This window comes from Pseudochaenichthys georgianus, chromosome 1 (assembly GCF_902827115.2).
Source record: "Pseudochaenichthys georgianus chromosome 1, fPseGeo1.2, whole genome shotgun sequence".
Classification (NCBI taxonomy): Eukaryota; Metazoa; Chordata; class Actinopteri; order Perciformes; family Channichthyidae; genus Pseudochaenichthys; species Pseudochaenichthys georgianus.
This window is the reverse complement of record NC_047503.1, coordinates 33760737-33775916: the sequence shown is the minus strand read 5'-3', so window position 1 is coordinate 33775916 and position 15180 is coordinate 33760737. Positions and strand designations below refer to the sequence as shown.

Here is a 15180-nt window from a genome sequence, read left to right as displayed (position 1 = left end):
CAGACGATTATTATTTCCAGCGGTTGATTCGTCGCAGCTGTACGTAGGCCAGGACCATGCAGACCAGGACGATTCCCAGCAGAGCCACCTGGTTCTGCCAGAAGCCCCACGCAGAGTAGTCAAGGCCCTGGATTTCCAGGAACACCTCCCCTGGGATCCTGCAGCACAGACAAGACAGGCTTAGTCAAGGCAAGGCAAGGCAAGTTTATTTATATAGCACTTTTCAACACAAGGCAATTCAAAGTAATAATGAAAGACATTAAGCATTAAAAAAGAAAAGCTAATAAAATAAACATTAAAAGCAAAAATACATGGGTAAAAGTTACAGTGCAGTTTAAGATATGAATGGTTAAATTAAAAGCAGCGACAAAAAGAAAAGTCTTCAGCCTGGATTTAAAAGTAGTCAGAGTTGCAGCGGACCTGCAGGTTTCTGGGAGTTTGTTCCAGATATTTGGAGCATAATAACTGAACGCTGCTTTATCATGTTTAGTTCTGACTCTGGGGACAGAAAGCTGACCAGTCCCTGAAGACCTGAGAGATCTGGATGGTTCTTAATTTAGCAGGAGGTCAGAAATGTATTTTGGGCCTAAACCATTCAGTGCTTTATAAACCAGCAGCAGTATTTTGAAATCTATTCTTTGAAACACAGGAGTGTGGGTTTGTGTGTGTGTTGGCACGTGCGTGAGGGTTATTGTGTTTTTTAAGGAGTGTTCATCATTGCTCAGCACTCACTTGGTGGTGTTGCTGTAGAAAAACTGTCCTGACATCTCGTTGATGAATGCAGCCTGAGAGAGACAAAGAGGTTGGGCTGAACAGCTTTCTCTCAACAGAAAAAAGACAAGATTACATTTGAACCCACTGATCTTGCTCTCACAACCACACCCTTCTGCTCTTGCTCTGCCTATTTTTCATGTCTTACATTCAGTCCATATCTGAAAATACTGATCCATTTCAGCCAGGAGAGCCAGATCAGCATGCTGTTGAGATTGACAAGATAACCACCAAAGACCTAAAATGTGTGGATGACGAAGGAAAAGAGGGAAAAGTATACTTAAAAACATATTTCTGCTTTATATATGCAGCAATACACATTATGACCTCATTTTGTGTGTTTCTCACCATCATGAAGACGAAGGGTAGAGCAATGAGGATGTTAGCCATGGCAAAGGAAGATACGCTCGCTGAGACGAGGAAGGCCAGACCAACTCCCGCCAGACTGACCAGAGACATGGTCAGCGCGAAACACAGGAAGGCCACAAAGGAAGGCTTCAATCCTGGGGCAGACAATGCAGTTCAGATTCATTTTAAATGTAGTCAGTTACTGAATATAAATTAAATGGCATTTTTCAAGCATTTGTAACACATTGGATTATAAAATGCAATCTAATCTGAATACGTTTGGATTACTTTAAAATCAAACATTGGGAATATTCAACTTTATCCTAAAAAGCTGCTTGAATTTGACGGAGAATATTTTCAATGCAAACTAAAGCATTTTGTATATTCGGCACCTACTGTTGGTCAAATACAATTTGAATTTAAACCCTGTTGGCACAAATTACAAATGTACTGTGAGTACTCAACAATATATGGGATGCTGATTCATTTATGCTTTTTGTAGCTGCTGTTTCTGATTTGCTCTTGGAACACTTTTCACATTTCATTACGTTGTGATGATTACCTGAGATCTGAAGAAGACAGAAAATAGTATGACAGGAGACATTTGAATAACATCCTGAGTATTGCTTTTAGCAGATTTCCCCCGGTGGGTCCTGACATGGCAGAAGGGTTAAATGAAAGGTTTCAGACAAAAACATATCAACAGCTAGAGCATAAACTATATGACGAATACAACTGGAACCAGGCGACTCCCTGTCATCCTCATTTCATTTCTAAAACTTGAACCACCTTGGGGATAAACCAAGTCTGTGCAGAGAGAAATATAGACCGTTCCCTTAAACACATATTTCTGCTTTCACTTGCTATGTATACAATTCTTGAGATCCCTACAGTCCTGAAGATGGCAGATCGCGTACGTTACAAAGTAATCTCAAAGACATACATAAAACAACACCGGTTTTTCTCTGCTTTAGGAAAGTCTCCGCCAGTGTGTGTATTCATGGTGTGTATGTGCTTGTATGTGTGAGAATTACCCATCATATAGTAGGCGATGGCTGAAAAAACTAAGATGGGGATGATGCGGTTGGGGATGAGATCAGCGAAGATCTTGGACAGGAAGTAGACAGAAGTACGGTAATAGCCACTGGAGTTCTCGTGACTGAAACAATTACAAGAAAAGATACACACTTTGTATCGCATTTAGAAACATGGGATTGTTATGACTTAACAGAAACAAGTAATGTCTACACTTTATATTAAAGTATAACACTTAAAACATATAAATTAGGCACACTGTTGTTACTGTATTCTATCATTTTCTCAAATACACACACACTGTAGTTTAATTTGAACTCAATCTCACATACACCGTCCTGCTGCAGTAATTTCTTTCTGGGTTAGCAAAGGTTTATTAATCCATAGCTGAATTAGTCCCCTTTACTTCAAACAAAACGATATAGCCTGTAAAAGAATGATTCTAAAGACCCAGGGCTCAGTGCCACAGACAGAAAAGGCTAGCCGATTCATTTTTAGACATACTAACGTATAGTTGGTTTAGTTTTTTTCATAGGATTTATTAACAATAAGAAAAATATAGAATTACACCAGTCTAATCCTTTAAATAGTATTAAAAAGAGAAATGTTATCTACATGGATCTATCCAATCATTGATTATGAACCTTCGGCATATGTGCACTTCAACACGCACACACAACTCTTATCTTTCACTCACATGAAGATCGCCCTTTCATTGATAAAGAGTTCAACGGCAGAGAGATTCCCAAACACCATGTTGATGATAAGGAAGAAGAACGCTCCACCCCTGTCACACAGAGAGAAAGAGATCTGTTTATCATTTCATCTGATGGATAGTTACATAAGCTACATCAGCCTGACCTTGGGTTTATCAATAAGACCCATTTACTATATCTTAAATTGAATTGACCTATCATACCAGAGCACTTACTTACTTTGGACATCTTTTCAGTTTTAATGACAGCAATGGTTTTATTTCTGATATGGACACACTATATGTTATCATATATTCCTGTCTACATGCAATAATGTAAAATGAAAACCATCGACATTATTGAGAAAAATCTTTTCATGTGATCTTCTATTTTCATTATGTAGTACTGTTGTAGTTTGGCCTTGAGGTGGGCTGGGGAAAGGTGACACCTTTAAGTGTGCAAAGGTGCATTTAGAGCAGATACACAATGCAGGTTGTGTGTGCTGTACCTGTTCTGTATAGCCTCGGGCAGTGTTAAGGGAATTTGGTAATAGATTAGTCCCACCAGAATCGCAAAGAAGATGTTGAGAGCCAACTGAGCGTAAGACGTCTGGGGGTTCCTCAGACTGTTCAGCACTGTCCTGCCACACACCACACGCATCTGTATCACAAACAAACACACACACACACACACACACACACACACACACACACACACACACACACACACACACACACACACACACACACACACACACACACACACACACACACACACACACACACACACACACACACACACACACACACACACACACACACACACACACACACACACACACACACACACACACACACACACACACACACACACAGAGAGACACACACGGTAACATTTTTATGGGCATAATGACAGTTATCAACAGGGTTCATTCAGCGGGCAAACAAGCACACAGCTGGCTGGCACAGTCATTAAACTGTGACGATACATCATAAGCTTAATTCAATTTCAGTTTATTATAAAATAAATAACAACTGTGATCTTAATTTCCTCTTATAATAGTTGTATGTCCTTTTTAATGTATTAAACACGTTTTGTCCATCGTTTTAATACATTTCTGACTTGCAGAGTTGGCTGACCTGATAGCAGAAAGACGTAACGTAGTCTGCGGGCTCGTCGTGACCTTTGACCCCTTCAGCAATGCTCTTGTCCACATGGTTCAACTCCTCAACTACTTTCTGGCACAGTTCGGACTGGCGGTACTTGATTGCCAATGGGTTTTTACACTCTGCTGTAAAGAAAGGTAGTTATCATTATACATCACCATAGATAAGGATAGCAGCATTATAACCTTCTTTTTTATATATTCCTCTCAGGGTTTGGTGATTTCCAGTCATTACTTTGGTATCTTGGATAACATCTGGGTAAAGGAGTAAAGTGTCATCCTGGTCTCAATAAGGATATAGACTTTATATGTTTCTGTAAATAATTGTTGTTATTGGCTTTCTGTTTTTCTCACACTCTATGTTTAAACCTATGGATACCTTTCATCCATTTATGATGTACAAGAAAATATATTCTCTTTAAAATCTCCTATCATTAAAGGTCCTGTTCTCATTATTTATGTATTTTCTCCCCTGTTATGAGATTATATGGGTCATGTGATTCACTCCCATTGGTTATTGCTACTATATAGGTGGGTGTGATTGAGTTAGTGTTTAGAGCCATGACAAAGACCTACAGCGGTCAGAACACATTGGCTTTTCAATGATTCAGCCACTACAATAAAGTTATTTTAATATGTAAATTCTCGTCTTTAGCTCTTTTGTTTTGGAGGGCCTGGTTCGCCTTTTTTTTGCTATAAATATAAAGTGCTGAGGCCATGTAAATAGAATAAGTCAAATCAATACAGCAGAAAGGTCAGAGTGGCTACCATTTAACTAACTCATTCTATTTTTATGGTCAGTGCACAGTACTGATTTCACTATTATGACCACAACAAACAGTCCAAAGTCCGTTATTTTGTTGTTTTATTTCTACGGCTGTCACTAAAGGTAATCGCCACAGTGAGTTTCTGTCAGTATTATCATTTTTGCGTAATTGTTAGACAATCAGGATAAAAATAAAAGCAGCTACTCTTTCCAGGTATATAAGCTAAGCTTATCGCCTCCTAACCCTGACCCTAGATGGATTTTTGCTGAGTAAACTAGTATTTAAATGTCATTTCAAACTTTAGCATTACAACCTACAGCCCAATTTGACTTGAAGCTATAGAAAATGTCTCGAGCGCCTTAGTTAGCCTCTGTTGGTGTATACCATACAGTATCTAAGCAATGTGTTTGAAGTTATACCTGTAGTAAGGGTTCCTAGTGTTGATTTTGCCTCTCCGTTTGTGATGTCCATGAAGAAATCCGCAGGGTTGTCAAAGGACTCAATTTGGAAGCCTGTGAAAAAACAACAAGCAAAAAACGAATGTAAATATATCATATTCAAAACACGTGCAAAACTTTAACAATGACCTCTATAATAGCAAACAATATCCTGATAGAGTATGAAGCAATTTAAATAAAAAAGCATTGAGGTAGCTCACTGTCAAGCAAAGGACTTCATATGGTAATGCGATATATTCTCCTTCTATTTACAGGGATTTATTAAATTACATTCCAACACACTTATTGTCAAGGTCCTCCACCTTTCATACACAAACACACACAGACCAAGGTTTGTGAAGTAATCCAGTGCTTGGTCTGATGCTCCTGCGTACACCACTTCGCCTTTATGCATCAGAGTCAGATGGTCAAACTTTCTGAAGATGGAGTAGCGTGGCTGGTGGATGGAGAAGATCACAGTCTTACCTCTTCTTGACAGTCTGTACATGTATAAGAGAAATGTGTTTACGTCCATATTGTTACAGAAAACACAAAGAAAGCAGCGGATGGGCAGACACAGCAGTAATAAAGCCAACAGCTAATAGTATATTGCTCACTGTATGACATTGCCATAAATAGCAGCATTGTATGTGTTAGTTTTCATTTCTTCCTTTGTAGTAGGCCATTTTAATGCACAAAGAAGAATTAAGGAAGGTGAAGAAGGTACAATGTTTTTACTAATAGTTATTGCCATTAAATGTCAAAGTACATCAGGACAACTGTTTTTTATATAACACATTTTCTGTTATGTTTAATTATGAAAATGTGGCATGATCTCATTAAATATTTACTACGTTTTACACATTTAATGTGCAAATGAGAAAAGCAATTCTCACTAGAGGACACTGGAGCAATACAAAAAGACAAAGTGCAGTAAAATAAATGGTATATATTTTTTCTTTCCACTAGTGTAAAAGATGAAATGTTAAGGAAGCAAAATTTAACAGGAAAAATTATAAATAATATTTGTGTCTGTAGTGTCTCACCTTGATGAGTAATTGTGCTGTACCTGTACAGTAGATTAATGATACAGTTTGCAGTGTTAGAATCCAGTCCAGTGGTCGGTTCATCCAGGAACAGCAGAGAGGGCGAGGTGATGAGCTCCATCCCGATGCTGCACCTCTTCCTCTCACCTCCAGATACCCCACGCAGAAACTCTGTTCCTATCTGCACACAGAAAACACTGAACTGCAAAGCTGACCAGCAAAGGGGAAACATACTAAATACTCCTGTTAATGTTACTGAGGAAGTTGTTTTGCACATTTTAATGTCAATGCATAAGCCTTTGCTATGTTTAAAAGTCGGTACATTTTTACAGATTTAAAGAATTTATAGGAATTAGATACATTTTGTGCTCTTTATATATCATTTGAACACTATTCTCTCTGATATACTTTCTATATTTGCGCAGGTACTCCAGCGTTTTAAATAAGTGCTGCTGAGTAAGAGGTTAGTAAAATAACAGTTTTTAAGGTTGAATAAGACTGACAGGACTTTATCAAACACTTTTGTTTAGTGAGGGATGTGAAGCTAATAGCGTGTCACTGTACCTTTGTACCTGCACAGTCTGTCAGGCCCAGGTCTTGAATGATGGCATCTACTCTGCTGTTTTTATCAGCGCTGGTGTGCTGCCGAGGGTTTAGGCGCAGGTTGGCACTGAACAGAAGGTTCTCCCTCACAGACAAAGTGCCCATCAGGATATCATCCTGGAAGCACATGGAGGATTTAGGAAAAAAATGACTTAGTGGAATCTGAAGTACAATAATGTTAAAACATTTGTGTGTATGTTTGTATTTGTATACCTGGACCACATAGGCAGAACTGAGCCTGAGGTCAGATGTGACGGCTTTTCCAGCCACCAACACTTGTCCTTGCCTCAGTCCAGCCGGGTCCTTCCTTCCTGCGATTACATCCAGAAGTCTGAAGAAAAAATAAAAATGTATTAATTTGTTGGGGTTTTAGATCTCTGTGAGACAGTGCCTGTGTGTTTGCACGTACATAAACATGTTTCTTACGATGTTTTACCACTTCCGGTGGCACCCATAATGGCATTCATTCCAGGTCTCAGGATGCCACTACAGGAACCAATCAGAAAATCAAGTCAAGTTATTTTGTTTATAGAGCACACTTTAAAACAATAAAACAAAATACCATGATATATTGAAGAGTTAAAAGCAAAATATCAAACTTTAAACTGCAACAGTCATATTTAAGCTCTAAAATGTTGTACTCACACAAAATCAGAGGTAACATAAAACGTGCCTCTCAGCTTTAGTATTAGCATATCATTATCAAGAAACAGATTATCTTTCACCACTCATTTATTAAACTCATTGATTAAAAGAAATACTTCTCCCCCTGGTTATGGATTTGATATCAGGACATGTTTGACTTCCAAATGTTTTATTGTCTCAGCTTTCTATAATAAAACATACACAGATGGGATAAGTTCCTATAAAATAATAAATATACAGGTTAGATGAAATGAGCTACAAACTAAACAAAGCTTGATATCATAACTTACTCAGAATTACAGCATATGGTATTAGTATAAAAACTGTTTTAAAAAAAGTGAATAGGAAGCATGTAGATTAGCAAAAAGTTGACCCTGGTATGACGAGATCAGAAGTTAAATGCAGTCAGTTACATATTCTGTGTGTGAATATGTACAAATGTACAGTGGAGTAACATGTCCTACCTTACATCGTTGAGGATGTATTTTTCAGGACCTCTCTTAAAACACAACCTCTTGTCCTGAACACAGTAGAGCAAGTTGCTGAATGTGACAGTTGGACCTGGTTCCTGAAAATACTCCTCAACATCCCCAACAGCCTGCTTCTCCATAGACATATTCAAAAACAGCAGTGTTTCCAGAAAAGAAGAAACTGTGGTTTAAAGATGGAGAAAGACAAATCGGCACAGTCTGACAGAGAGACCTGTGCAGTGGGACCGAGGGACAGGTGTGAGAGTGTGCTATCAGTGCGTTTCTGTTATACCCTCATCTGATCTTTGGACCCAATCCTTAGCCTATGGACTCAAAAAAAGATGGCGTGACATTGAAGACTTAGCCGTATCTGCATGTAATTGAAAAGTTATAATATTATATGACCAGTAGCTCATTGTAGACTTTACTAATTTTATTACGTTTTTCGCCACACGAGATGCTTATCTCTGTATTAAATGACTCTTCCACTTTAAAAATAGATACATTTTTTACATTTTTTCATATTTGCTATTGTAAAGGGGTGAGGGGCAACATATGTTATCAATCAATCAATCAATCAATCAATCAATCAATCAATCAATCAATCAATCAATCAATCAATCAATCAATCAATCAATATTTATGTATATAGCCCAATATCACAAATGTTACATTTGTCTCAGTGGATTTCACAGTTTGTACAGAATATCAGTATGACAATACGACACCCTCTGTCCTTAGACCCTCACATCGTACAAGGAAAAACTTCCAAAAAAGGAAAAACCCCACAGTTTAAAGGGGAACATGGGAGAAACCTCAGGGAGAGCAGCAGAGGAGGGATCCCTGTATGTCTCTTTTTTGTTTTAGAGTATTGAATTAAATGAATGTATAATTTAAACTCATTGCTAAATGCAATAAAGCATCGTTTCTTACCTTTGGATTTAAATGAATGGGTATGGAATTTATATAGTTATACAATAATCATGTGATTAATCATGAACACATACGTTTTTTATCAATACTAAAAGCACACACATAAAAAGATTACAATTCTTCAGCATTGGCCAATAGTGTGGATAGGGTGTCCAAATGCTTTTGAGCACATTAGTCATGGCCCACTTTTCCAGGGCCAGGCTGCCCCCTTCTGTAATGAATGCTGTACGGCAGGCTACTGGGTGGGATCAACTTTGTTTTTCTCTGACCTTTTCTCTTTTTTTGCCGTTGTCCAATCAGGCTTCGTGTTCAGCACAGAGACCCGCCCACAAAAATCCCTAGGACCAATAGTTTTTAAGCCCAGTTTGAAAATAGGCGTGGTTTGCCCCAGAAATTCTTAGGTGTTGTCATCGTGTTCCTTAGTTTGGTGTGTTTTACACTGGGCGTACGGGCAGAATTTAAGACGTTCACAATGCGACTTTAACGGCAGATTTGTTTTCTTTTTCTATAGATGGTTAGGGTCGGTTCACGTTTTTCTCTTATAGTACACAGGAAAAAAAAGACATTTAAGTATCTACGGAAACCAACAATCGTATACTTCATACGAAGGCTAGCTTATAAGCTACTAGCTAACGCCTGACGCTAGCTATGGAGGAGAAGAAGGAGGAGGGAGAAGCGGAGATCCAAGAACACGGCCCGGAGCACTGGTTCTCCAAATGGGAACGACAGTGTCTAGCGGAGGCCGAGCGGAGGGATGATCCAAACGAGGAGGAGACGGAACAAGGCCAACAGAAACTGTGGCACCTCTTCCAGAACTCGGCTACCGCGGTAGCACAGCTCTACAAAGGTCTGTACCGAAGTTCCAGTTAAGCTAACTGTCAGAGCTAATGCAAGCTAATCCTGCTACCAGTGAGAGACACAAAGGGCACTAGCGAGGCTAACAGTGTTAGCTGTTACTAGTTGTTTATCGACAAAAGGAGTTTCCATGGGTGTGTGAGGTGAAACTAGAATGTGTGTTCTTTCAAATGTATTTTAATCTCGACGGTTGTGCGATTCACTTTCCGATATGTTGACTCAGCTACGTTGCCTGTCGATGGAGCTAGCCCGCTGCTAACGCTAACAGCTGCTAACAGCCGGTCAGTGTGCGGGACAACGGGCTGCATCTGCTCTGTGGCCCGAGCTGTCAGAGGTCCTCCGGGGATAAACGCATTTATAAGTACTCGGGCTAAGTGGCTCCCCTGCTCACTCAGCAGTGTGTTTTTAATGTCTTTATGCACACTTATTCGTCCGGTTTGGAAAAAACATGGCTCAGTCACACTAAAATGTTTTTGTCCACCCGTTTACAGTTACCTAGCTCGTCAAAATGGCGATATCCAGGGAGGAGTTTGCAGAGTGAAAACAATTCGTTTGTTGATCTAAAAACGCAGTGGTGGTTAATTGTCGCAATGTTGGTGTGTGATTTGATAAGGGAAGGCACAACGACATTTTATTCTAACACGCGTTTCCATGGACTTTTGCTGATGAGTGCATTGTTGTAAATATCCAGAACAAAATGGCGATATTATTTATGCAAACACTTTCTTTTTACGTCTCGTTTTGACCTGCTGCTGAGTTTAATAAACAAAACACCCTTGTAAATGAACTACGGCTTCTATCAGCTTCTGCTATATGCTCAAAAATAAACGGGAAATAAACGTCTATATATAAAATGGTTACATCATGGTTAATTATATTTGATCTGTAAGTTGTTAGTATGAACATAATCAAGATTACCTGGTTCTCCAGACAAGGCTTTTGACAACTTGCTTGTCAAGTCTGTCCAATGTTCCCCCACCCAGCTTACAAGTGATATACCCCTGCATGTTCAAACTGCAACAGAGCTCTATTTCTTTAAAAGTATTACCAGTGAGTCATTTGTAGAGTAAACCCAATAGACATAGATAATGCATGTGGAGAACTGCCCAGACCTAAACTCTTGTTTTTGGTTTTTGACTAGCTTTTCTTAACGACCCTATTTCTGTATCAATACTCGTCTTGATAATGGTTTTCTATGTATAACAGGAATTTGGCGGTGTTTTGCAGCCTTTAGATAGACTTTTAATTACAAATATGGCTGGTTGGTTTCCTCTTTTAGTATGCACAGCACAGTTGTATTATTAAACCCCACTATAGACTGTTTCTAAAGAAGACATTTGAGCTTGAGAAGGGAGTTCAGGCTAATGAAGCAAGAATGACAATATTAATGTCACTGGAAAGTTATGACAATCTGACTGTAACTTTTTAATTTAATTTACAGATAGAGTATGCCAGCAGCAAGGCCTCTCCCTCTGGGTGCCCTTCCAGAATGCAGCCACAGCTGTCACTAACCTGTATAAAGGCAAGTATCTCGCTGACTATTACTCAACTTCTGGTTCTTTTTCTGATTTATTGCACTTTGGGTGGCATCCAGATGAACTTTGTTTGTGATTTCCATATTTACTAAAGAAATGTGTGCTTTTGTGTCATCAGAGAGTATGGAGGCCCGCCAACGGAGCTATGACCTGGGCATCCACTTGGGCCACCAGCGCAGGAATAAGGATGTGATTGCATGGGTTAAGAAACGCAGAAGAACTATCAGACGTGAAGACCTCATCAGCTTCCTGTGTGGCAAAGTTCCACCTCCACGGACAGCTCGCGCCCCGCCGAGAGTTGCGATGGTGTCTTCAAGCAGACCGTCGCCCCCAGAGACGGGCAGTTCTGTGGAGACAGACCTGCAGCCTTTCAGAGAGGCCATAGCATTGCATGGTAGGTCAACAAGTTCAGCAGAAAGCTTTTAAGTTACTACGTTTTAAGTTACTAGAATGAGACTCAAGTTCATGCAATTCGTTGATATTAATATTTTCTTCCCTTTTTTTATTTCTTTAATTCTAGGCCTTAGTGGTGCCATGGCAAGCATTTCTGTGCGTTCCGGTCCTCCTGGATCTCCAACTCACCCTGCCCAGTCACTCAGTCGTCGTAGGAATGGTCTTCACGACGTGGACCTTAACACCTTCATCGCTGAGGAGATGGCGCTCCATTTGGATTCCACAGCCAATCGCAAACGAGGCCCTGCCCCCTGTAGTGATGTCATCACAGACTCACCTACTCATAAACGTAACAGGATGCTCTGAACTTTTCCTACACCACTAATCCCTCCTCTGTCCTCTCCTTGGTGGCCGATTGGACAGCTGATGAGGACTGATGCCTTGGCCAACCTTTGAAATCTTCTTCCTTTTCATCTAAGTTGCAATGCTACAAATAAAGAACCTTACCTATTACCAATCCTCACATTTTTTCCCTTTTCTTTCACCCCTCGTGTCACATCCTCTCCATAGAAGTTTTCTGTTTTCTTTACTGTTTGATTGGTTGCCCACAGTAGATCTGATAGAGAAGCGAGCACACATCACACTTGAAATCCTTAAATTGCAGAATGTTGCATTTAGAAATTGTTTATTTGGCCGGGCTCCTTCGTTCTTCGTATCCTATAATCAGATGGACCGGGCTATTGCCTGCTGTTTGTAGTTCTATTCCCCTCGTTCTTCAAGCATACTTCCTCCTCCTCTGTGGAGTGCTGGCCACACTTGACTGGACTTAATCCCGGGCTCCTCGGGGTGCTGAACCACCTCCTTGCTGTGGGGTTTCAAAATGCTTGTCAGCGTGTGTATCTCATTCTGCTGCTGCTTTGTGTGTTTGCGTATCTGACAGCCGAACTGCCACTTACTGTGTTGTACTTGTCTTTGCCTTTGAGAAAGCTGCTACAGTATCTCTGGTTGTTGTGCAACAGTGTGTGTGAGAGAGTGAGAGACAAGTATGTGTGCTTGTGGATGCAGGGCTCTGGCAAATCCTGCACCCACTCGACCGAAATATCCTGTTTTGCGTAAATTCACCCCTTTTCCCCTTTTTAGTTGCTCTTTGCAGCCCCTACCAGGGTTTTATCACAAAGCAGGTTAGTCCTATTTACACAGATGATTGTGACTCCTTACTGTCAAGAGTTAGCCCACATTTGGAATGTGTATTTTTAACAAAGGTTTGCTCAAGTACCCATGTCCTGCGTTCTTATTTTCAAGTTTTCAATCACACTGTTGCTAAAAGGTATTGTCATGTTTACAAATATATGCTGTTTCCATTTTAGCATCAAAATACAAATCACTTCAAGCATTTTAAATTAAGAGCCTTTAGAGTGATTCAAAGCTTGTAGTTTACCTTTTTTATGTTAACATGTAGGAACATAAACTTGTGCTTTGTCATTTTGTCTCTTGTATTCAAGAGAGTCCACACTCGTGATTTCAGCTTTAAACTTATAAACCGACAGGGGGCAGAGGCCTGTGAACTAGTTTGGGTCGATGGCTGTGCTATTTTAATTTAGCTTATTCATGGACTATTGGGTGTGATGGTTCAGCAAAGGCTTGGGATACTTGGTTAGCTTACTCCACAAACTGCTTTGTGATACAATCTTGTGTACTGTGTAAATAACATGTAGGTGCTGTTATATGTGGTACATATTGTAAAAAGAAGTGCAAATCCATTGGGTTGTCCATGTACAATAACAATTCTGACATTAAAGAAAATACAAGCATTTGCCTATGTTTGAGATTTTTACTGTTAAATAGTGTTTTTCTGACTCTTAGCACCATCTGCTAGATAAGGTTTTTTCAGTGCACTATAATCTTTAATCGGTTAAAGAAAAGGATAAAAAGGTGCAATGAAATGGAATAACATAATAACCTGTTCATCTATTATCTATTGCCTTGCCTTGTTTATTCTCTGTTCCTTAATCATTTCTTTCTTCCCTTGAAATCACTTCATATTCAGTTATTCCGTTATCAATTGCCAAAGGCAGCACAATAAAGGATGTGCCGGAGGAGAGCACAGTGGCTGTATATCAGTTTGTTATTGCTGTATGGCAGAGTTCTGTGAAGCAGGCTTTCAACATCTTCAAAAACATTTTGAGATCATTGTGCAGTTCAGCTTTGCCAACACATGGGGGCGACAGACTACTTTGTTCTGCTTCTCTTTTCCTTTTGAAAAGAAGCTTGTGATGTTAGACAAATTAACTGGAACCTGAAAAGCCACATTAATTGACAATACAATATTGAACATGCAAACAAGATAATAATTTCAATTCCATTACAACACTTTGCTCAAAAAATGTTTTATAGCAAATTAGGAGGCAATACAAATAGAAACTGTTGCAACAGATAAAGGATGCTAAGACACATAGCAAATGATAAAAGAGTGAGTTGTCATTTGAGGTGACTCAATGCATTAGTGTGCTTTTGTTGTCACACTGTGGATTAATTAGAGACCTCTTTGAATGAATATGATTATAACAGACCTTGAGCGACATGGATATCAGCATACGACCTCTGTGCTTTCACTCCTGTTTAGTGAGTAGCATGTCAAAAAGTACTCAACAGAGCCCAGGAGGGACATGCTATTGTGTATGGGTTAGCACCACCATTCTTTTCACCAGGCCTAAGCAATTCATTTTTCACTTTCCTCACCTATCTGTCCAAATAGGCAGTTTCCACCTACACAGATCGTATCACACTGTTTTTTACAGCACATTTTATTTAATAGTTTACCAGATTTGGAACAGGATTGTTATGTCAATATATAATTTTTTTTTTGATAACCCAATGCCGTTTTCACTGTGTTAATAAGACAGTCCAAATCTCAAATTGTATACAATGCATGCACATCCAAACTCACAGAATTCCTGCAAAATATGTTAGCATTTTATTTTGAAGATTCACAATGGCAACAGTCATGGGTCTGACTCATTTGAACATTTGCGAAATGTATCCTCTCATTCAAAAATGTTTTTAACAAATCAACCAGCTGTCTGTCATTACATGCATTTCATATGAAAATAACACATTTAACCAGAAACTATTTTTCAAGGCCTTTGGCAGAAACAGTAATCAAGTTTTGTTCCTTGATGAAAAGCAACTTTCTGATTTATGTTGGACTGAAAACGATTATTGGAGTTGGGAGTGGGGCTGAACATTGTCTCTCTAGGCCCTTACAATGTGCTCTTCAATATAAAAATAATATTACTGTATCTTTAAACTATTCTTTTCTAAAAGAGGCAAATCATTTACATTTTTAAACTCAACTTAAAACCTCAATATCTGAATGGAACCGAAATTCAGCCAACAATGTGCAAAGAAGAAATTATATTAGGAAATTGGCACATGAACTGAGCATAGTGAAAAGAAATAATAACACCGTATCCTGCTCTGCA

General features: G+C 39.2%; 2 protein-coding genes across 2 annotated transcripts; one reads left to right on the top strand and one right to left on the bottom strand.

Annotated features, from left to right (window-relative positions):
• Positions 1 to 10: 10 nt before the first annotated feature.
• On the bottom strand, positions 11 to 8128 carry abcg2b (ATP-binding cassette, sub-family G (WHITE), member 2b). Its single transcript, XM_034084563.1, has 15 exons — positions 7977 to 8128; positions 7294 to 7353; positions 7081 to 7198; positions 6829 to 6984; positions 6288 to 6445; positions 5567 to 5718; positions 5201 to 5293; positions 3989 to 4140; positions 3358 to 3509; positions 2852 to 2941; positions 2154 to 2278; positions 1120 to 1274; positions 920 to 1009; positions 733 to 785; positions 11 to 158 (listed from the first exon to the last, which is right to left on the bottom strand). Exons 1-15 carry the CDS (start codon positions 8126 to 8128, stop codon positions 11 to 13), a joined length of 1854 nt encoding a protein of 617 aa, XP_033940454.1.
• Positions 8129 to 9309: 1181 nt separating this feature from the next.
• On the top strand, positions 9310 to 12211 carry hapstr1b (HUWE1 associated protein modifying stress responses b). The gene is made up of 4 exons (XM_034084578.2): positions 9310 to 9762; positions 11212 to 11292; positions 11424 to 11699; positions 11826 to 12211. The coding sequence occupies exons 1-4, from the start codon at positions 9564 to 9566 to the stop codon at positions 12062 to 12064; spliced, it is 795 nt and encodes a 264-aa protein (XP_033940469.1). The 5' UTR covers positions 9310 to 9563; the 3' UTR covers positions 12065 to 12211.
• The last annotated feature ends 2969 nt before the right edge of the window (positions 12212 to 15180 follow it).